The following is a 23,695-nucleotide window of genomic DNA, read 5'->3' as shown; positions in this document are numbered from 1 at the left end:
GGCAGGCTGTGAACTTTTCCAGTGGAGGAAAAGTGAGACAGACGAACTCTCTGGCTGCATCTCTCTGTATCTAAGGCACAGACGTACGACTGTGGCTGTAATTTGGGTTGTGCGTCTTGCTGTGAATTTTGGTGTGTGCAAGCGTCTCAGAGTATTCAAACAGGTCTGTGCCAGGACAAGAAGATCATGTGGTTGGTGGCTCCAGCAGGTGATTGGCATCCAGTAATGAAAGCTCCCTCTAAAGAGCCAATATGGTGTCGGCTCGTCGGAGGTGGACGCCCATTTTCCTCCTCTCCCAGCTGATCATTTGTAGCCACATTTAAGGTGCTGTTCTGGGGGAGGTAGCAAGGGTGGGCTGCCTATTTCGTAAACTTTGTTTTATTCTTTTTAATTAAGCTAGGGACGTTTTGGTTTCTTTCACTTTGTCAAGGTAAAATCTGGTTGCTCCATACGCTGGAGATATTTCAGTCTGGTTTGTTTGCCTTGGCCCACCCTCAAGTCTAATTAAAATACCAGTTTAATTATATATAATTGCAAGTTAATCACATTCATTGATTTGTTTGGGGAAGATTGGGGGCTTAGTTCATGTTGTGTCTCCGTCACCCTGAGTCTGGGCCCAAATGTCACAATCCAATTTTTGGACTCTGGATAAGATGTAATTCTGTTTTTGATGAACTTCAAAAGAAGCAAACGGAATAAATTGAATAAAACATGCCTTGCACCAACCTTTTTCCCAGGGTGCTGAGCGGCGTGCTGAGGCTGAGTGGAGCTCTGTTATTTCAGACAAGCAGAGGAACATCATCTGCAAGCAAATGTTCAGCTGAGCTCATTTCTGTAATCAGCCATTTATCTCAATTAAGACACCAGATTGGGGTTATCACCCAGCTTCAGTTATTCAACATTCACCTTGACCTCACTCCAAATCATCTCCACAGATCCGCTGAGTTTCTCTTCACTGAAAACATCAACTTTTAAACACATTTTACGCAGCAATGACACGGTTTGAAATTTCACAAGTTTCTTGGCACACTGATTTGAGGCAATTTAACTTAAAATCCTCAGCTGACATTAAAGTGACCCCCTCAGCAGCAGCTAATCAACTCAGGATGTTTAGTGTTAGAAACCACAAAAGGATGCTATCTTTGTCACACACACACATAACGAGACTGTCCTCCGCTTTATTCATTTATTCACTGGTTTGTCAGTGAAATGACAGTGTGCTGCTGTGGTTGGATCAGCGCTGTCAGGAGGCTGCATGTCTCATTAGGTCTCTGTTCCACTGCAGCTAATCCAGCTAGTTAAAACCAGTGAACAGATGTTGGGGCTAACAAAGGGCCTGTGCCAGAACCAGTAATGGGATCTGAGAGGGAACCAGTTTCACAGGACGCACTGCCTGTCTGTCTGTGTTTTGTCTGTCTGATCATCTGTCTATAGCTTGTAAAATATTCAGTAGTTGCGGCTCATTTGGCTTCAAACATCTACTCAAATACAACAATCTGAAACATTTTGAGGTGAAGTGATTCTTGTGGAGTCTCCAGATTTGGCGAGTTTGAAAATATCAGATAACCTGAGGGATTAAATAAGTATTTCACTGCCTTTTAATAAAACTAGGATGTCTATGCAGTAGGAAGATGCAGATACTATTGAAAGTGGTGCTAGAGGGAGAAAACCTACAACTACCAGAATGCACTGGGTGAGGCAATGAGAACACGTCCATTTGAAACAATGGCAGCCGGCTGGCACAAAACAAGCTCAGTCTCTTAAAGTTAAACATGTTTCTGAGAACGTCTGTCACGAGAAACAGAAAACTCAGAAACAGAATCTCGGTTAGTTTTTGATCAGCCTCCTGTTTCACTGTGCAGGAAACAGTATGGCGCCCACTTCCTGTCCACAAGTTCTCGCTAAGCACATACAATGAGCAGCAGCAGAGACCCATCGTCCAACACCGGCACACCATGACGACGGAAACAGAGAGCTCAGCTGGGACGGAGCACCTGCTGCAGCAAGCAAACACTCCGTCTGTGTCACTTTGACTTGACCAGAGGACTTCACTACAAGCTGATTGGCTGTCGAAACAGATGACGTGCTTTTAAACCAGCCGCCGGCGATTTGACCAGCTGAGTTGCAGGTGACACCATCAGCTGCAACTTTTCTCTGCAACGTGCTAAAGTGGTTTCGTCTCGTCACACATCATTGGTCTGAACTGGGCTTCAAAGCTAAAAACAAGGCAGGAGATTGAAATGAATAAAAGCGAGCAGACTAAGAATGTGTTTAGTTGAGGGCTGTCCTATGAGTAATAACAGCTTTGTGAAGACGTGCAGATTTCAGAACGATGACAGATCAGGGTTGAGGTGCTTGATGGATAGGTACCTTGTAAACACGAACAGGTTTCTGTGACTGTTCTTTTCTCTGCTGACAAACTGTCAGTGTTTCAGTCTGTTTGCCTGACTGATCACCCGCCTGTATACTACACTTTTCCTCTCCGACTCACAGATGCTCCGAGTCCATTTGAACTTTCTGAAACCACCTCTGACTGTCTGACCGTCACTCTGCCTCCGATTAACTTCCTGTCAGCTCCGAGCTCTGACAGCCTGCCCTTTCTTATCTGAGAGTTTCTAAGACTGAACGCTGTTACCTTCTTTTCTTTGTAGATCCCGAGCTCCTTCTCCTTCGCTATCTTTGCTTCCTTCTCTGAAACAGAAACAACAAACAGCCTGAACACAAACTGTGAGATACAAACATCAGCACGACACAGTGGGAAATTACCACAGGACACAAAGGCTGGCAGGTTCAGTTGGAGGTTTGACTCTGTTTAGCTGATAAAATAATGAGAGTGGGAGGTACATTTTGGGACGACTAAAAAAGACAAATGAAAGTACCTTTCTGCTCTTTGAGGTAGTCGGAGTTTTCTGCCATCCACAGCGCCGTCTTCACTTTGATTTCTTTGTCACTCAGCAGATACTGCAGAGAGAGTCAGACGAGTTCGAGGAAAACAATGTGTGGAACAATTCACTGATATTTTTGTGCATCAGGTCAAATGGTTGCATTGCTTTCAACAAATACTGCCTTTGTGATTGAACCCAATGTTTACTTCAGGTTTTTAATGTGTCAAATATTTAGTTTATAATGAAACAGACACATTTTTGATGTGATCAGTTGATATTCCGGTGTTTATTAGACAAAACAGAAGTTCACTAAACACAACATACTGAAGTCAGCATGGCAAAAACACTGAAGTCTTCTTCTTGAGTTTAAAGTTAGATGCTTAAATATGCACAGTGAGTACTTTTATATAAATATACAGGGAGTTAAAGCCTCTATGGGCAGGATGCAACACTTTAAAGGTCGAGTGTGTAAGATTTAGGGGGATTTTAGTGTACCTAGCGGTGAGGACTGCAGATTGAAAAGGACACTTCTCCTGGTTAGAACATCTTTCATGTTCATTGTTCAGGAGGGTTTTAGCAGAGCTGAATTTTTTTCACAATCTTCTAAATGTGTTATTTTAACAATAAAGAATATCTAGATTTCATATGCAAAAACCCACGGCCGCACACATGTGCTTCCAGTTTATTGAAATTTTTTCTTAATTTTATTCATTTTGTCACCATTTGACTAGATTTCATTTTAGATTTTTTATAATTATTGATTTTAACTTGCATTTTGAAATGTGTAAAGATGTTTCTCTATTCAGTGAGTGCAGGAGTTTTAGGAGAAATTATAGATATATTTTATACAATAAGTGCAGAAGTTAAGGAGTAAATTAATTTCTTTTTTAATTCAATATGTGTAGGAGTTTAGGAGAAAATTAAGATTTTTTTTATTTCAAAGAGCAGGAGTTTAGGAGAAAAAAAATCTGTTAAATAAGTGCAGGAGTTTAAGAGAAAACAAAGATATTTTCTGATTCAATAAGTGCAGGGGTTTAGGAGAAAATAAAGGTATTTCTTCATTAACTGAGTGCAGGAGTTTAAGAGAAAATAACGGTAATTTTTCTTCAATAAGTGCCGGTGTTTAGGAGAAAATAAAGACAGTTTTTTATTCCAAAGAGCAGGAGAGAAGATTTTTTTTTGTTGTTGTTGAATAAGTGCAGGAGTTCAATAGAAAATAAATGTTATAAATAAATGTTATTTTTCTTCAATACGTGCAGGAGTTTAGGAGAAAACAAAGATAATTTTTTCATTCAATAAGTGCAGGAGTTTAGGAGAAAATAAGGTAATTTTTCTTCAATACATGCCGGAGTTTAGGAAAAAATAAGATAATTTTTTACTTAAAAATGCAGGAGTTTGGGAGAAAATAAAGTGTGGTTATTTCAGTAAGTGCAGGAGTTTTGGAGAAGATAACTTTAATTTTTCTATTTAAAAGTGCAGGCGTTCAGGAGAGAAGAAAGATTGTTTTTCTATTCAAAGTGCAGGAGACTTTTTTAATTTGATATGCGCAGGAGTTTAAGAGAAAGGAAAGATTTTTATTTATTCAATAGTGCAGGGATTTAGGAGAATTTCTTTTTCTTTTTAATAAATGCAGGATTGAAGGAAAAAATAAACAATTTTTAATACAATCAGTGCAGGGATTGAGAAGAAGATAAAACTTTTGTCTTAATTTTGTCTTTTGTCTCTAATAAGTGCAGGGGTTTCAGAGAAGAGAGCTGAAATGTTGAAACACTAATTTCTCTAAGTGTTGGAAATTCTTCTGGATGTGCTTCACACCCTTCTCACTTTAATCTTGCCCCACGATCAGACTTTCAAACAAATTTCACTAAAATCATTTTTGCCACATCCTGCCAACAATGATGCATTTTAGGAAGCCTTTTAAACTGCATGTTCTGATTTTGTTTTTGCTTTGATGTATCTGAGGAGGCCTTTTGTAACACCTTGGCCAGGGACCACAGGAAACCATGAGTATCTGCAACATTATCATTGTGAATTCAGGACAATGAGAGTTCAAAACAGATGCATGAGGGATTTTTGAGAGCTGTTAAAGCATCTCGAGGAAAGGGAACATTCCTCTGATGTGCGTTTTAGGAACATGTGCATGATTAACTTGTGTGTTTCAGCTGGAGTGGATCTCATTAGGCAGCAGGTACATACCAGCTCTATCTCGCTGTCATCTATCCCACTCAGGTCCAGCTCCCCGCTGTCAGCAGCACCATCTGTCACAGAGACAAAATCAGAACGGACACACTTTGAACATTTGCTGTAACGCATATTTTCACGGCAGCTTCAACGTCCCAGAGGGGTAAACCAGGAAACAGCAGCTGGCAGGGGACAAAACAAAAACAGCAACGCCAACATCCTGCTGCATCTCTTCCTCGTGGAACATCTTCCATCGAGGGTTAATCAGCAAATAAAACGCACTGTGACTTCTGATAAGACGTTAATAGGCTTAGCTGGCGTTTAAGCGGATCTACCTTAAACTCACTTTCTTTTCAATTACGATACGCTTTCTAGATTGCAGCACGCTTTATTTTGAAACTGGGAGATGCTGAAACGGCAATTTGCATTTTTCTTCAAGCTGCGACGCCTGACACTCGCTTTTACCTGCGTCTCTTTGCGATGAAGCTGATTGCGAAGGAGAAAACAACAGACATTCTTAATGTGTTGATAACAGACAGAGGTATTTGAAATCCCCAGGTGTGCACGCACGTTTCAATTTTGGAAGAGAAAAGGTTCAAAGGAAATCTGATTGACTTTGATAAAGGAAACAAAAGGAGGAAGCGAGTGTAGGCGCTGAGTGAAGACGAAAACCATCACTAGGAATTCAACAGCTTTCACTCGAAAAGATCCTCCACCTTGATTAGCTGTTTTGGAACAAAGTGCAACTCTTCTCTAGCTGCCTGCAGACATCAGACAGTCAATCAAAGGAGTAAAGATGGAGAGAAATGTTTTAAAGAGGCAGCGAGTGGCAGGTTTATGGGAGTCGTTTAACTTCTGTCAGCTTTCTGCCTTTGACACGTTCACAGGGGCCCTCCTTCCTCGAGTTCAAACTCCCAACAGGGCGGCAACTTCAAAGATGTGCCACCTGAGTCCACAGGCAGCCTTCCCGCTTCATTAAGGAGAGACAGGTGCACAGACAGGGAGGGAGGAAAACACCCATCCTCAGACAGTAAAGGGTGTGTTCTCCCACTGTCGAGGAGGCGAGGCGAGGGGAGGGGGGGATAATCTAGTCAGCCGTTTGAGTTCAGTTAGCAGATTGCAGCTTCCTTAAAAAAAGAACCCGCTCCAGAGGGAAGAGACAGGTCAGTCGCTATCTGCCGGGCCCAGCCCTCTAAGAGCTTCCTCTCCATGAAGTGTGAGGGGGAGATAAGATGGAGACAAGCCCTGGGAGAGATTGGCAGCTCCGGGAGGCAGAGAGGCAGCGAGACTAAGAGCTGATAACACCGGTCCAACCCCGGAGAGAGGAGGAGGGAGGGAGCAATTACCGAGTTATTATTCAGGCCTGGCTTTGATATATCTACACTCGCTAATTTGATCAAACCCATAAAATTGTTCTTGGTGAGCGTGCAGAAGAATCTGCAGACCTCAGGATTGGGATGTTACATTGGCTGTCGGGAAGGTAAAATTCATAAAATAACTCCTACCCTCAAACTTTTTGAGGGTTTTGGTCCTTTTAGTGACAGTGTAGTAGGACAGCGTATTATATCAGGGCCACTGCAGCTAAAAACATAAAATAAAATGGGGATGGGGCAATATTCCTCCCCAAATAAGTCCTATAATTTCCGAGATTAAAGCCATAAATTTAGGAGTGGTTAATTCCAAAAAAAATAAACTCCCATGTCTACTTTCAGAGTCAGAAGTCCATGTAGAGAGGACGCTGTGGTGGAAGAATGGCTCAAGCACAGGACTTTCACCCCGGACACCAGTGTTTGTGTCTCATGTGAGTTAACGCTGACTTATTATTTTTAGTTTTTAGGATGTATAAAGCTGCTGGATGCACACTGTGTACATATACTGGGTCAAGCATAAGACTTTAACCATTGTTTGAATGTCCAGTCAAGACGTCCCGTTATGGTTCAGTTTCAGAATGAAAGTTGTGTTGATATCCGGGATGTTACCTGGCCATCAGCTGGATGTCCTTCCTCGATGTCCTAGCATTGTCAAAATATAAACTTAAAGGGAAATTTCGGTTTATTTCAACCTGTCTCCTATCGTCCTAAATTTGTTTCAAGTGACTAGTGACATAAAAATAATAGTTAGCATGTTAGCCGTTAGCCTAGATACAGCCGGGACGCATAGTAGCGTCAGACCTGTTAAAACATAAGTGAACGGGCAACCTTCAAGTGCAAAGTTAGTCCACTAAACAAGCTTTTTTTCCACAAAAACCGCCTCATATCGTTAGGATAAATGTCAGAGAACATATAGAAAATGACATGTAAACGTGTTGTCTTACCTTACCGGTGTGCTGCCATGTTTGTTTGCCATTTAGCTCTGCTTTCCAAAGCGCAGCCAAAATATGGTGAGAACAAGCAGCGATCTCATACCGTGCCTGAAATCTCGCGAGCTGGATACTACTCCAAGTGGAGGTGTCTCGTCCTCGGTCACATCCAGACCTTGAAAATAAGGCTGCAACCGGTCCCATTCCTTGCAACAGAGGCATTCCTCTTCTGTGGGCACTGGGGCACAGCATTCACAGGTACACCACCAATCTCCAGAGCTACGCAGCCTTGCAGCAGCCATTCCTCCTCTCTCGTCCTCTACCTGTTGTGCCTCTCTCTCTCTCCTCCTCCGTTCTTCAATTTCACGAAGCTCTTCGTCAGTGTATTCTGGCTCAGATAAATAAGGGCAGCCATCAAACTCTGCAAAATCAAATTCCTCCTCCACAAAGTCGAAGTCTGGCAAAAAGTCAGCCATTATTCTATAAATCTTTCATAAAATAAATGAATGAACTTTTCAGGCTACTGTCTGGTTCTGCCTTCCAGCTGTTGCTGCTTGTTCTCGTGAGATTTCAGGCACGCTATGAGATCACTGCTTGTTCTTGCGATATATCAGCCGCGCTTTGGAAAGCAGAGCTAAATGGCAAACAAACATGGCAGCACACCGGTAAGGTCAGACAACACGGTTACATGTCGTTTTCTATATGTTCTCTGACATTTATCCTAATGATATGAGGCGGTCTTTGTGGAAAAAAAGCTTGTTTAGTGGACTAACTTTGCACTTGAAGGTTGCCCGTTCACTTACGTTTTAACAGGTCTGATGCTACTATGCGCCCCGGCTGTATCTAGGCTAACGGCTAACATGCTAACTATTATTTTTATGTCACTAGTCACTTGAAACAAATTTAGGACGATAGGAGACAGGTTGAAATAAACCAAAATTTCCCTTTAACACAAATGGGTCAGCGGAACATTGGTTAGTGTTGTCGTCTCACAGCAAGAGGGTTCCTGTTTCGAACCCAGGGTGGAGGGTTCGAACTCCAGGGTGGGGGAGCCCTTCTGTGCGGGGTTTGCATGTTCTCCCCTTGTCAGTGTGGGTTTCCTCCAGGTGCTCCAGCTTCCTCCCACAGTCCAAAGACATGCAGGTTAATTGGTGACTCTAAATTGTCCGTAGGTGTGAATGTGAGTGTGAATGGTTGTCCGTCTCTATGTGTTAGCCTCTTGCCCAATGTCAGCTGGGACAGGCTCCAGCCCCTCTGCGACCCCTAACAGGATGAGCCGTTACGGAAAATGAATGAATGAAAATAAACAAATGGGTCTATTAAGCTACTCTGCTAAAGCGTATGTACAGTGTGCATTCAGCAGCTTTCTACGTCCTAGAAACTGAAAATAATACATCAGCTTAGTTTAAAAATAATTAGCAAGTGTTGACTCACATGGGACACAAACCTTGCTCTCCTGGGGGAAAGTCCTGCACTTGATTCACTCATCCAACATTACTTCTTCTCTACACTCACTTTGTGGCAGTAAATCTGTGATTTTTTTTTTTAAGCGTTTGTGACTTTATTGATAGGACAGCCATACATAGACAGGAAAGGTAGGAGAGGGGGGGTGACGTGCAGCAAAGGGTCGCGGATCGGAATTACACCCGGGCAACTGGCCCATGTTGGGCACACGCTCAACGAGCTAGAGGTAATTGGTGAGTAATTGGTGAGTTTTTTTTGCTCCTCACCTTGTTTGGTATTTTTTTTCTTTTTACCTACAATGGCCCTAATACACTGTCGTCAAGTAGAGAGTAGACAGCCCAGGAGACAAACAGAGATGTTGTGTTACCCGGGATGTCACGGTTTTGGTACTAATATCAAACTCCCATGCTCAAATAGTGCGTAAACAGGTCTAAGACTACATCTACACTAAGACTGAGGACTGAACACTGTTCTTCTAGGTCTTTTTCTGCCTAAAATGAAAGACGTTAACAACAGAGAAACAGCTAAGTCTCTTCTTTGCCCTATTTTCATTTGACAAACAATACTGCAAAATCTAGTACAGAGTGTGAAAGACAACCAGTTAAGCCTCCATTCAGTCCCATCCTGCTCTCTGTGATCGCACTATGTTTTAATACAGCCAAACTTTTTATTCACATTTGTTTCTCTTTCTGTTGCCAGACAACACAACAAGTATGAAATTGTGATTTAATCGCACCTCCAAAACACAACATGTTAACCAGCAGTCACTCCCCTGCTGTGCTGATAAATTTATTTCTATTTTTTTTTTCTTTTGCAACATTGTCTGACAAATGAACGTAAATCCAGGTCACTGACAAAAGCTGCTTCTTAACTTCACTGCCACACAGCCCCTGACAGTGACCCGACAGCTAACGTCATCACTTTGCAGTTTCTGTACAATCTGAAACACCAGGCCAGCTTTAAGATTTAAACACTCCGGAGACCGTTTTGGGAAAGCTTTGTTTTTTGTGAGATAAACGTTGGCTTAGTGAGGACAGAGGGAACAGAGAACAAAGAGAAGTTACAAGTTTTAGTGTGAACATGCTCTTGGATTCACAGCGAGTGTTCAAAGCTAATTTTGACAGTTTTTAGGAAACTGTAACCACATGGTCGTCCTCAAATGTTCAGTTAAACTAACCAGCGAGACAGAGACAACGCCTTCACAGAAACAAAGGATGAAGAACACAACACAGTTCACTTTTAACACACCTTGATTTAACCTCTTCCACCCCCTTTTTTGTCTTTTTTAGGGAGAGCAGGGCATATTTAGGAGGAGATAGCAGGTCAGCAGTAGATGCCACATAAAAGTGGTATGCATCATCTGACAGTGGGGAACCCGAGGAGTAATTTAAGACTGTGTGTCAAGTTTTTCAAATTACTAATCTGTTATAAACTTTGTGCTCTGGTTCGACACCTATTCCGAGAGTATATAGGGACTTGGCGCTAAATTAAAGCATTCTTGCCCACTCGAGACCTGATAAAAAATGGTCAAAAATCCCTTCAAAATTCCACATTAAGATATCAAGACCTTGAGGAACACCACAAAAAACATGACATTGACATTTGGAGATTTCTGCGAGCACTTCTATTCCAGAAACTGCTGAGAAATCCCCTCATTGTCAACATACCTATGAAAGCCGTCCGTCCTCTGAATGCTCGAGGTCTCTAGTTTGTGGCTGTGGAGTTTCATGAGGCTGTGATTATCCTAGAGGTCACTGTAGGTCATTCTATACAGTGATGTCTGTTTAAAAAATGACCTCACCACAATGAAATGACCACTATGGGGACTAACACCATCACACAAGAATACAATTGGGTTCTCAGCTTTCCAGTCAGACCCAACCTGTGCAATTCCAGGACTGTTTTGGGACCCCAGTATACAGAAAAGCTGCATGGTTGTTTGCCTGAAACTGCACTGGGATTAGATTAAAGTGGACATGTCTGTGAAGGGGAGACTCATGGCGACCCACAGAACCCATTTACATTCAGATACCTTGAGGTGAGAGGTCAAGGGTCGCCTGTGAAAATGGCCGGGCCAGTTTTTTCTTTGCCAAAATGCCAAGCGAAGCATTTGCCAAGCTAGCATGACGTAGTTGGTACCAATGGGCACGTTAGATCTTCTAGTTTTATATGATAATATCTTCTTTGTAGCTAAATAAAACTCAGCCCACTACAGACTGTTAAAGACAGTAGTGTTTGCCAAGGATGCTGGTGTTCAGGCGGAGGACAAGAGACAATTTTGATTGAATAGCTGAACTTCCAGGCTGACGAACAAATGGAAATGAAAATCTTAAAAAGGCGGAGAGAAAAAGACGAAAACAGAACATTTTCCCACGTTAATCTGGAGACAGATATCTGAACTGTAGATATCAGTGTCCAACAGCGTAGGATAGAATGTCTTCGCATATTGGCTGCAGTGTCCTCAGAACGGGGACAGGGTGGTCAGATAATGGTACATAAACAGTAGATCTAAGACAAGTGAAGGCTGCGCTAAATGAGACGTCTCCTTATTAACAGAAAAAAAAGCACATCTGCAGGCGTCTGGCCTCCATCAGTGGAAACATCCGAAGGCCAAAAACATTATTCGTCGCTCTGAATAAGAAGAGGAGGATTACATCACCTCATTAGCAGGAAAAAAAGTGGCAAAGACTTGCAGCACATCCAGAAAACTTCTAAATCCTCAAGGAAAACAGAGAGTACCTCCCTGATGACCTTGTACACACTGAGAAACCAGTTTTCTCTTCCTGTCCAAGCTGACAGAAGAAGCCTGAGGTCTTTTGGCAGCAGCTCAGAGATCCAGCTCTGCCTGCATATCAATACAGAAAGGAAAAAAAAAAAAACAGGATTCCCCAAACATCTTTTCTTCTTGTTCGAGGAGCTTCTGCTCTCCAACAGTAAATCCCTCTGGAACACACCTCCAACCTCGTGCTGAGGGGGAGAGGAGAGGGGAGATCCGTCCTCCACGAGCGAGCACTCTGAGGGAATACATTATTTTAGAAAGAGGAGAGGAAGTGATGGAGGGGAAAGGTAGCGATCTGAGAGACGGTGGATAAAATAATAATATAAGTCATGAATATTCATCTGTCTCTTACTGAACTTTAACATTTCAAATGAACAGAAATGTCATTAAGAAGGTAGGATAACGTAAGGTACTCTATGCAGGATAATTCCCTCTTAATCATCACTTATGGCCCACTAGAAGTGTGTGGCAGTGTATTTATCTGCAGAGATTCTGCCCTCTGCCTGTATTACATCTACTAACCAACCAACACAAATGCAGCATGAAATGACGCACTGGCTCTAAACCCAAACAAACAGACAGATAGCAGCTCAGTCGGTGCTGTCATCGTACAGTCTGCATACATCAAACATGATGTTGTACCCAAGGTTATCAGATCCAGGTCGCACAGTGTAGCTGCACTAAAATTACTGATCGATAAACTCTCAGTCTGTAGCAGTGTTAATTTCATTGAGAAAAACTATGACGAACATTTTTCGTCAACAACCTTTTTCCCATGATGTTTCACTTTTGTTGACGAGACGTGACGAAAATGTTAGTGGTGGACTATCAGACACTGAAAGCTGAGAATGGCTGTGCTTGTAATTATCTTCAAATGCTGCATGAGTGACAGGCTGGTAAATTCCAGTTTATAGTCTGCACCAGGATCCCGAGCCAGCAAAAACACTCACACCGGAGCAGCCTGCAATTCAGTCGGCGTCATCATCATACATGTGCATTCATTAAACCTGATGTCGTACCCAAGATTATTAGATCCATGTTGCACAGTGTAGCTGCTCTAAACTTATACGATTGCTAAAATCTCACAGTCCATAGGAGGCTTAAGATGACGAGATGACAGCTCAACTCTAAGTGTCCTAGTTCGTTGCCCTGAAGGACACCACTACCGGCAACTGGTCAACATCAGCCCCTTTCCCGCTGCACAAACACCACTGACGCCTGCTAACAAATGGCTCTGCAGCAGTCCTAAGTATTTATCAGCTCCAGTTCCAATCGGCTTTGATCGGCCTCCCTGGGGGAGACACTTATTTTCAACCCAATTCAGCCAATGCATTAACAATACCATGTCTCCGTCAGAGCAGCACTCTAACATTATTCAAAATTTAGTCTGCACCAAGTTTGAGAGAGAGTCTGAGTAAGTAAGAGATATAAAAAAGAAGTAAACCCTGTGACACTTTCACTGGCCTCCATGCTGCTTTCTACCGTTTGCTAACCTGTTTTTAGGCCATGCGTGACATTGTTTTAGGTCTATCGCCTACTTTTAATGTGTTTTCCTGCTTTTAAAAAGCTGCATACATACATTAATTTTGGTGGAAAAGGGGTAAATGTCATGTAGCAGACTGCAGGCAATGTATACCTCACAGAGTCACACTAGCTTTAACTTAACTGAATTTGTACGGGTACTTTTCCAAGTGGTGTCTTCCCTCATCACGACTTGTAAGCTCTTTCATCTGCTGTCACAGAGAGTATACCAGTGTTTGCTCACAGTGGCATGTTTAGCGGCAGCTTGAGAAGATGCCAAGTTCAATTTCTTTCGGCGAATACTGCCGGCCTGAGATAAACCGAGTAAAAAAACAGAGGAAGACAGCGCAGCAGCAGTCTGATCCATCTGCAGCTCCTCCGTGCCCTCAAGGTGTTAACTCTATCACCCTGTTCTCTCCTGGTCCTCACAGACAGGTAACCTGACCCCAGATTTACCTTTCCACCCCTCCCCTACTGCTTCAAAAATACCCCCAAAATACCCTCCCCACTCCCCCGTCTCCCACACATTGCTGAGTCCCAGGCGGCGGCAGGCCTGTCTGATGTGGTCAGGAGAATAAGATGCTTCACCGCAGAGGCTCTCTAATACCAAAGAAGAAAACACAAAGAAACAGAGAAAATGTGCCCTGCAGGAACGAGCGCTAACAGGTGAAGGAGACGGCCTTTTGAAGGCGGCAGGAGAGGGGGAGAACAAGAGATTTAAAAGAGCAGGAGGAGAGGAGGGAGGAGGGAGAGCTGCTGGGTGAGAGATTGAGCCAAACATAGAAAGTATGAGATACAGAGATATTAAAGGATAAGGCTGGTGGTGTTCTGTATTTTTCTTGGTGTCAACAAATCCCAGAAAAAGACCAAAAACCAACGATGTGTTCGTCCCACTCTCAGTGCTTCCTGACTTCCTGTCTGTGGCTCTCATCCTCAGGCTCACTGGGTCCTACTGAAGACATAAATCTTTAAAAACACCTCACAACTATACAGTTTCACTTTCAATAGAGGCTCAGTGGTTCCCTAAAAACAGCTGGTCACTGTGGTTTTTAGCAGATCTCACTGAAACAGGAAAAAATGGTGCATTAGTTGGGAACTGTTTACAGGATTAATCCATGAGGACAGTACATGAGAGACTGACTCAAAAATCGTTTATCATAATGATAGAAGCAAGTAACAGCAGATATAATTATAAATGATGAAACCTCAAAGATTCAATTTAGGCCAAAGCACTGCAGAATTTATCCGCTCAAAACAATTAACTTTTGAAGCACAGGTTATGAATTGTTGATTAAATGTGTGCATAACACACTGACATGACAGACGCTTCACACCTTATTTTTCACAAGCTTCACTAGCAGTCTCAAGTCAGACGTGTTGAGTTGATGATCTTAAAATACTGATATGATATGACTGAAAAGTTTCACTGGGTAGATTCAGAGGTCTGAGAAGAAGAAGAAGAAGAAGAAGAAGAAGAAGAAGAAGAAGGAGGGGAGGATGGAGGAGGAGTATCAGGAGATGGAGGATCAGAAGACGAAGAAGAAATAGAAGGATGAGCAGTAGGAGGGGAAGGAGAAGAAGTAGAAGTAGAAGAAGGGGAGGAAGGAGGAGTGGTATCAGAAGAAGGAGGAGAAGAAGACAATAACAAGGAAGCATGGATAAATGAATAATGAATAATGCAGATTTCAAGATGTAAAAATAAACTGTCTCTGCAAATGTTCTGTGGAGAAGGAACCTCAGTGAACACATTTGTTAGACTTCCAGGAAACACACGATGAGTTCTGGTAAACAACAGATAAACAACAGTAAACAGAACTTTGTTTCCAAGAAAAAAATCCAAATTAAAAGTTTCACTCTGGCCTGTTGGTAAGACACGTAGAAACCTTCAAAGGTAAAGGATGAAAGGTTAGATGAGAGATTTGTTAGCATTGGAGCTTCACGTAGTTTGCCAACTGGGAATTGGCTCCAACATGAACTTGGCTATTGGATCCCAACTCTACCACAGTGGGGCTAACTGATGTCTGTTCAATAGTTTTTGGACAACAATTGAGCTCTATGGCAGCCTGGTTAGTAGATCAATTCACTGTTGGTCCTGGTCTTTTTGGGGAGAGGGCGTCTGAATCGTGACCCCTGGACACCGAGCTGCTTAACTTTTCCCAACAAAGTTAAACTCTGCTGATAGAAGTCACTTCTGGTAAACGAGAATTTTTAAAAGTTACGTGTAAATCCCTTCGTCTGGCTCACAAGACGACAGGTGTTGGTCTTTTCGTGGTATTTGTTTGTGATAAGAAAATAAAGTATCGCCAGCTTTGTCCTATAAGAGACAGAAAGAAAAATGGTGAAACTGCAGAAGAAGAAAAGGCCAAAGAGAGCCGGAGACAACGGCGGAGTAGGGGTAAAAACAAAGAGAAAAGTGGGCAGAGAAAGACAAAGAGCGGCTGAGCAGGAAAGATTAAGAGAGAAAGAACGAGGTAGGTAGGAGACAGAGAGACAAAGAGACTGATGGAGAAAAGCAGCAGGAGGGAAGACATGCAGGAATGAGCGGAGAGCAGCTGAGAGAGGAGAGACAAAGGAGGCAGAAAACTGAGAGCATATAAATGGAGAGGACGTTCGCTAATACAGAGAAGAGTAGAGACAAAAAGATGGAAGAGGGATAAAAGGGAGGCTCACTGATCTCCTTCTAATCCTGAGCTGTGTTTCACTTGGGATTGGAGGAGGAGACAGAGGAGACAGAGGAGGAATAAAAATGAAAAAAAAGTCATGCTGGCTGAATTAAAAGGACGCGTCAGGCTGCTGACTCCTCCACACCTCCTGTCCTCTCCCCTCCTTCCCTCCCTCCCTCCAGCTCTCCACCGCCTCCTTCCCCTTTCCAAAAAAACAAAGAGCGTGTGTGTATGTGTGATCTGGAGGATGAATGGGGCTGTGTAGCCCCAGTGCTGCAGGATCACCCGTCATCCACACTTCAAAAAGGAGCCCACATTAACCAGACTCACAGCTCTTGATGTCAGCAACAATCCTGATCCTCTCCGACATACAAAACCCCCCCTCGATCTGCGGCGAGCTCGGCCACAGGGCTGCAGTGAGGAGAGGTAGACATGAAGGTAGACATTTCAATTTGTCAGGACTCCGGCTTTTAGATGGGATAGTGACTGCTGAAGGTAAAGTGAAATCAGCTGCGGCAGAGAGATCAGATGGATGATAGCGCTTTATAAAAGGTACCAGGCAATATGTCTGCAGACTGGTTCTTCGATGCATACGTCTTAGAAAGTTTCAGACAAGGATTTAAACCTGATCATTTGAAAACTGCTGTAGAAACGAGATGAAAACAGGGCTACATAAGTGTTTTTGTAGAAAATGATGATGTCACAGTGAAGCTGACCTTTGACCTTTTGGATATAAAATGGCATTACTTCATCATTTTACCCTGTTTGACATTCATGTGAAATTTTGTCTTAATTAGTGTATGAATTCTTGGGTACAGGTGGACGTTTGTGCCAAATTTGAGGAAACTCCCTTAAGTCCCTTTTGAAATATTGTATTCATGAGAATATGAGGGACACAAGGTCACAGTGACCTTTACCTTTGACAACCAAATTATAACGTATACACTGTAAAATCCAAGTTGACGTTTGTGTCAAATTTGACAAAATTCCCTCAAGCTGTTCTTGAGATATCGCATGCACAAGAATGAGACAACTGAGGTCACAGTGACCTTTGACCAGCAAAATCTAGTCAGTTCATTGTTGAGTCCAAGTGGACATTTGTGCCATATCTGAAGAAATTCTCTTGAAGCATTCTTGAGATATCATGTTCAGGAGAATGGGTATGCACAGACGGATGGACAACCCAAAAACATGTTTTGTGGGGTCAAATTGACCTTGACCTTTGTCCATCAATTTCTAATCAGTACATTCTTGAGTCCAGGTGCACATTTGTGCCAAATTTGAGGAAACTCCCTTAACTCCTTCTTGAAATATTGTGTTCACAAGAATAAGAGGGACACAAGATCACAGTGATCTTAACGTTTGACAACCAAATTATAATGTATTCATTGTAAAATCCAAATTGACGTTTGTGTCAAATTTGACAAAATTCCCTCAAGCTGTTCTTGAGATATCGCATGCACAAGAATGAGACAACCGAGGTCACAGTGACCCTGACCTTTGACCAGCAAACTCTAGTCAGTTCATTGTTGAGTCCTAGTGGACGTTTGTGCCATATATGAAGAAATTCTCTTGAAGCATTCTTGAAATATCATGTTCAGGAGAATGGGTATGCACAGACGGATGGACAACCCAAAAACATGTTTTGTGGGGTCAAACTGACCTTGACCTTTGTCCATCAATTTCTAATCAGTGCATTCTTGAGTCCAGGTGCACATTTGTGCCAAATTTGAGGAAACTCCCTTAATTCCTTGGAATATTTTGTTCACAGGAGTAAGAGGGACACAAGGTCAGAGCGACCTTTACCTTTGACAGCCAAATTATAATGTATTCATTGTAAAATCCAAGTTGACATTTGTGTCAAATTTGACAAAATTCCCTTTAAGCTGTTCTTGAGATATCGCACTCACAAGAATGAGAAAGCCGAGGTCACAGTGACCTTGACCTTTGACCAGCAATTTCTAATCAGTTCATTCTTGAGTCATGGTGCACGTTTGTGCCAAATTTGAGGAAATTCCCTTAACTCCTTCTTGGAATATTGTGTTCACAAGAATAAGAGGGACACAAGGTCACAGAGACCTTTACTTTTGACAACTAAATTAGAATTTATTCATTGTAAAATCCAAGTTGACGTTTGTGTCAAATTTGACAAAACTCCCTCAAGCTGTTCTTGAAATGTCGCATTCACAAGAATGAGACAGCCGAGGTCACAGTGACCTTGACCTTTGACAGATGACCACCAAAATCTAATCTGAAGTGGACATTTGTGCCATATTTGAAGAAATTCCCTTGAAGCGTTCTTGACATATCATGTTCAGGAGAATGGGTATGCACAGACAGATGGACAACCCAAAAACATGCTGGCAACAGAGGCATGATAAAGTTATCAGAACTCAATGCAACGTCTTAAAGGAAAAGATCTGCATTTTGGAAAAATGTTAATTTACTTTGCAATCATCACTCTCATGTCGAAGTGAAACTCAATCAGCAGAATAAATGTGGCCATTGTACGCATTGGCAAATCAGGGATCCATTACATTTAAAGTTATTATGCAGCTTTTTTTACGTTTCAACAATGCTGTGATTAACATGTGGTCAAGTTTAGGCACAAACACCATTTGGTCATGGTTCCAAAAAGATCCGTTTTGGCTTAAAATACCCATTTTCATGGCACAGTCCTGGCAGAAAACACAGCGATGTCTCTGTCAAAAACACTTTTCGTGGCATCGGACTGGAAAACATGCCATGACTCACTAAAAAAAGAAAAAACATTTTTGTTGTTTGTTGGTCTCAAACAGTCGTCTGCAGCTTGACATACTGTACCAAAATACAGTATGTATGAAGCATAAAAATGTAACATATCCCTGATCTGCAGAAACGTACAATGCCAACATTTTTATCTGGGGACTGTGCTGCTCAGTATAGAGCTGGAGGCAGGTGACAGTTAGCTTAGCTTAGCTTAGCAGTAAGACTAGAAACAAAGGGAAACAGTCTGGCTCTGTTAAAGTTCAAAAAAACACCTACCAACACCTCTTAAGCTCACTAACGAACATTGATCTGACTTGTTTAGTCTGTACATAAACAGATAGAGGTCTCGGTTACGTGTTGGGACGATCTCTTAAACAGTTTATCCATCCACTCGGTGCTTCGGTGCCGTCGGCTACACCGAGGGCTGCCAGATACAAGTCTATCTACAAACTCTGGAACGTTCAAAGGTATAAAATGTTTGGTATTTTTGCTTGATGAGTCACTTAATCAAGAGAAAATCAAACATTAGTTTTTTCATCTATTGACGAACTGATAAATCATCTATTTTACTTCAGTGCCACAGGACAGGAACATTAAAGGGAAAGAAGCACTTTGACAATGACACTACACAGAGACAGAGGAGGGTCATCATTTAAAATCATTCAACATAATATTACACTGGCATATAAACAAAACTTTGGCTATTGCATCTGCAAATCTGAGTCAGATAATTAAGAAACCAAAACGTCCAGTATGCTCGACTCTTTCTCCACAGTTTAAAACAAAAGAGGATCCCAGCAGTGAGCCGGTGTCTTTTCTGCGGTGTTCATCACCCTTTACCTCCTGTTCTACTGCTGCACTCATGCTAAGACATCTATGCATCACATTGTCGGTTAAGTGCCTCAAATACAAAAAAAACACAAGTGGTGGTGTAGGAGTCCTTCCCTGCAGTAGTATGAGGTAATAAGGCTCGGTGCCAGCACTGCCCTGGAGAAATAACCAGCCAGCCGAGGCAATAAATAGAGTGCTAGATTCTCACTGACACGGGCAGGCCGGGCAAGCCCATTAAAACATGACCTCCTCGACCTTGGAGAAGCCCAGACTGAGAGTACGCCCACTCAACCACCTGCTCCTCCTCTTCCTCCTCTAGAAGCAGGATGGGGAGCGGGGAGATATATGCATAGAGGAGGTGGTGGACAATAACACTCCTGGAGGCACACTTGTTTATTAAACGGCTAGGCTCATAAATGTGTGCATCTGGGACAAAATACATGTTTTTACTTATTTTTTGACGATGTATTTTCTTCTCTTTCCACTCTGTTGCACAGGGTGACATGTTCCTTCATTACAAACGCACACACTGTAGTTTGCTTTGACTTAATCCCTCATATACCATCTTGCTGCCACAAATACTCACTAGGGCATCGAATGTGGATTCATCCACTGCTGAAAATAGTCCCCAATGAATGCATTATTTCCTTCTGTTTTAGTAACACTGGATAAAAATGCAGGGACCATCTGTTTTGGGAAATACTGAGACTTTTGTGTCTTCACGGTGAACCAGTGGGCACAGAACACCAACAACGACGAAGGATAGTTTGCAAGTGCTTCCAAAGTTACAAAAAAAGCGCAGTTGTTTACTAGAAAACAGCAAAGAACATTAAGAAATGCCTTGCATAGCACACTGTTACCTATCTGTACATGATCCAGATCTGCACAAATAACTTCCCACCAACTTCCCCAAAAAAATAAACACAAGATTTTGAGATATCCTAATTAACAGACAAACAGCACAGTAAACATAACCTCTGGGCAGAGGTGCTAACCCTCTGAGATGTGTTAACAGTTGTGCTTCCATTCAAATGAGCAAAGTTTCAAGTTAAAAATCTAAAAAGTTGGTCAATTAAAATGTAAACGGGGCGCGACTTTTTCATTAGCCGGAGTTATGTGAACATACTCAAGAGGACGTGACAATATTAGATTATTAAACGAGCATCAGTGACTGACATTTTATAGCCGTTCCATACTTCAGATGGCATTTGTGATATTCTAATGAATTAATTTGTCTCCACTGTGCACACGATGCAACAAATGTCAGGGGACGCTGTGGTTACCTGGTGTGTGTCCTCGACTGCTGGGTCAGCTGGACACATCTGATGTTTTTATGCTTTACCTTTTGGTCTTTCTGGCGAAGAAGAGAAGCACTAAACACGGAGTAACTTTCGGGGAATTCTGAGGCTTTATCTTTTACTTAAGCTTTTTTACTCACTGTGTTAATGCACAATCTAAAACAGCTGATTAAAACAAGTCCTCAAACCTACAAGACACAGATTGTTTGTTATTGAATTCCAAAATGACACTGGCTATTTTCTGATGTTATATGTCATTACTTAAAGCGCTGTTTACCAGGTTCCTACACATTCTCATTTCCGAACTTTTCCATAATTTTTCAAGAAACCATAATATATTTTTTTTCTTGCCCCACTTGCCAGGTATTTCTCAAACATATCAGATTCAAACTCTATTCACATATAATATCAGTGAGCTGACGATGCATATTACAGCAACATTACATCAACAGATAGAAAACAAATTTGCTGTTATGCAAGATTACACGGAAGGTTATCCATGGAAGATTACTGTAACAATTTTATCACAACACAACCAAATTTCATGACTTATCCAAAACTTTTAATGACTTTTCCAGACCTGGAAAATGTAACTGAAATTCCATGACTTTTCCTGGTTTTGCATGACCGTGGGAACCCCGTGTTTAAGTTTAGGCAACTAAAACTACTTGGTTAAGGCCACGTTTACACGAAATCAATCTGCTGAAAACGGAATTGTTTCTCATTTTCATTTTGAAAAAAGTTCCACAGTCAGACGACAGCGGTTTGATAACAATCGCCGTGCACACAGATCCGCAAAAATGACCAAAAAACGCTGTAGTACACATGCCAGGCCAGTTATCGGTAGTGTGACTTTGTAATGAAACAACACACACCTGCCCATATGCGTTTCCTTCTACAAAGCAGTGATGTATAAACAAACAAGGCATTTCTTGTGCATGCCTAGTGCCTGGAACCGTAACGCCAGGGCCACACCACCCGCGGAAGCGTTGCGAATAGCCTCGAAGCGAAGCCAGTTTTCTTTCGGCGCCTATGTTAACCGATTGTGTCATCCACACAATCGCGCAGCTCCACGGCCGGCCCTGCAGCAATCGTTTCGGCATTTGGTCTATTTTCTGCGCGAGCGAATGTGTCAAGCCAGGCAGGAAGTCAAAAAAAGGAACAACAGCAGCATCCGGTCAATTTTCAGAATAAAACAAATACAATGTATATATGTGAGTGTGTTTATCTACATATACTCATTACTAAGAAGTGGACATACATGTGCAGTTGTTGGGAAAACATGGCGTATAATTTTAACAGCTGGGAGCAGAAGCGCTTGTCGACCGGCATGGGGAAATGCATGTCTGATGTGAACTGAAATGCTCCGGCTCGCGCGAGGATTTCGGTGCGCTGCACTTCGCAGCACTTCGTTGGCAGTGTGGCCCTGGTGTAATGCGCATGTGTGAAAAGTCTACATCTTCAGGGGAACTGCATATTGCAAGTTTACATGACAATGGAGACGGTGCTGTTTCCAAAAATTTGCAATCATATATTTCAAATTGGGAGTGTTGTGATATATCGGTACTGACGATACCATGATATTCAATTTTTTTCAATTTTCAATTTTTTTTTTTTTTTTTTCAATTTGTTTCTTTCTGTTCTTGCTTTGTCTCCTTCCATCGACAGAGTTGATTTGCTATCCTTGCAATGGGAAATGTCACAGTAAGGTCTTAGTTGTGTGTTGTTAAAGCCGAGTTACTATGGCGTTGGACTTGACAGGACTTCCTCTCTCAGTTTTTTGTTGGGCAGCGTCAAAGTTTGAAAGAGAGCCGAGGATTCAAGCCAGCTAAACCTGTTTATCGGAGTAGTTAGTTATCAGCCTGTGGTCTCACTCTCTTTCAGTTGACATTGTGTTGATGGCAGATGTGAGGCCATGTGGATCTTTTGTTTATCATCTGGTTGCCTTTTCACAATGCATTAATATAACTGCTCTTTTTCTACATTTTTGTACAGTTACGGTCACAGAGTTTTTCCTACTCTCTACAATCGTATTTCGAAAGAATTAATTTGCCAAAAAACAAGACAAAATGTACAAAAGAAAATCAAAGCTAAAGATGAATTAGACCGATAGCTATCAGACAAAATGACAGTGTGCCAGTCTTATTCTAAATCAAACAAGATTTATCTCATTTATCCAAGAAAGTGCTTTTGACTTAAACATGTACGGAGAAAATAATAAAAGTAGACGGATCTAGAGGGAAGTTGGTTGAACAGTCACTTCATTTGCTGTTTATGGTGAATTAACAGACAGAAATACTGTTCACAAGGTACAAATAAGCTTTGAATTCAGTCTGAACACACCTCGAGATGTTTTGGCTGGTAGATGATTTGACTCCTGGAGGAAAACTTTGTTTGGAGCATTTCAACAAACAAATAAAGTTTTATTTGTGTCCAGATTAAATTGTCCTGATGTCCTGCACATGTACTTACAAGTAAAATGCAAACTGTCCCAAACAGTAGCAAACAAACTGGATTTAAGCCCAGATTAGCCGACATTACATCACTTTTGTTTCCATTGTTATGAGCAGCCATATTGTTTTTCAGTTACCTCTCTTTGCCATCTGTGGCTGCCACAACTGTGCGTCCATTCAGACAAATGTTTGTATCGAATGTGACGGATCTTTTCAACAGTGTGCACCGACTTTTCCATATTTTGAAGAACTGTCTTTGATCAAAGACACGTCCTGTCAAATTGTCCAGCGTGAATATTTGGTATATTTTTCCAAAAACAGTCTGTAATTTAACATCACAGGAGGATGAATTAATCATCAGCAACAAATCTACAATGTAAGAATATGATGAGATGAACTGAAGGACCCTTTGATGGATGAGGACAGTCTGTGCTCCGTCAGCAGTCCAGCTGAAGAATTTTGAGAATGCCGTCACGAAGACGAGAATTGTTTAATGTGTGCATTGTTGTGCAGGAGAATCAAACATTTGAAATGTCAGACGGCTGCCACAGGAATGTTAGCCAAATGTTGCCT

General features: G+C 41.9%; 1 protein-coding gene across 1 annotated transcript in view; it reads right to left on the bottom strand.

Annotated features, from left to right (window-relative positions):
• Positions 1-23,695, bottom strand: part of brf1a (BRF1 RNA polymerase III transcription initiation factor subunit a) — a 159,053-nt gene that overhangs the window by 57,521 nt on the left and 77,837 nt on the right. The window contains exons 13-16 of the mRNA XM_049596569.1: positions 5,082-5,143; positions 2,880-2,961; positions 2,535-2,691; positions 727-771 (exon numbers count right to left, since the gene is read on the bottom strand). Of these exons, the coding sequence (XP_049452526.1) occupies positions 727-771; positions 2,535-2,691; positions 2,880-2,961; positions 5,082-5,143 (346 nt within the window). The remainder of the gene's footprint in view (positions 1-726; positions 772-2,534; positions 2,692-2,879; positions 2,962-5,081; positions 5,144-23,695) is intronic.

Source organism: Epinephelus fuscoguttatus, linkage group LG14 (genome assembly GCF_011397635.1).
Source record: "Epinephelus fuscoguttatus linkage group LG14, E.fuscoguttatus.final_Chr_v1".
NCBI lineage: Eukaryota > Metazoa > Chordata > Actinopteri > Perciformes > Serranidae > Epinephelus > Epinephelus fuscoguttatus.
The sequence above is the reverse complement of the archived record's forward strand: the minus strand, read 5'-3'. Positions and strand labels throughout refer to the sequence as shown.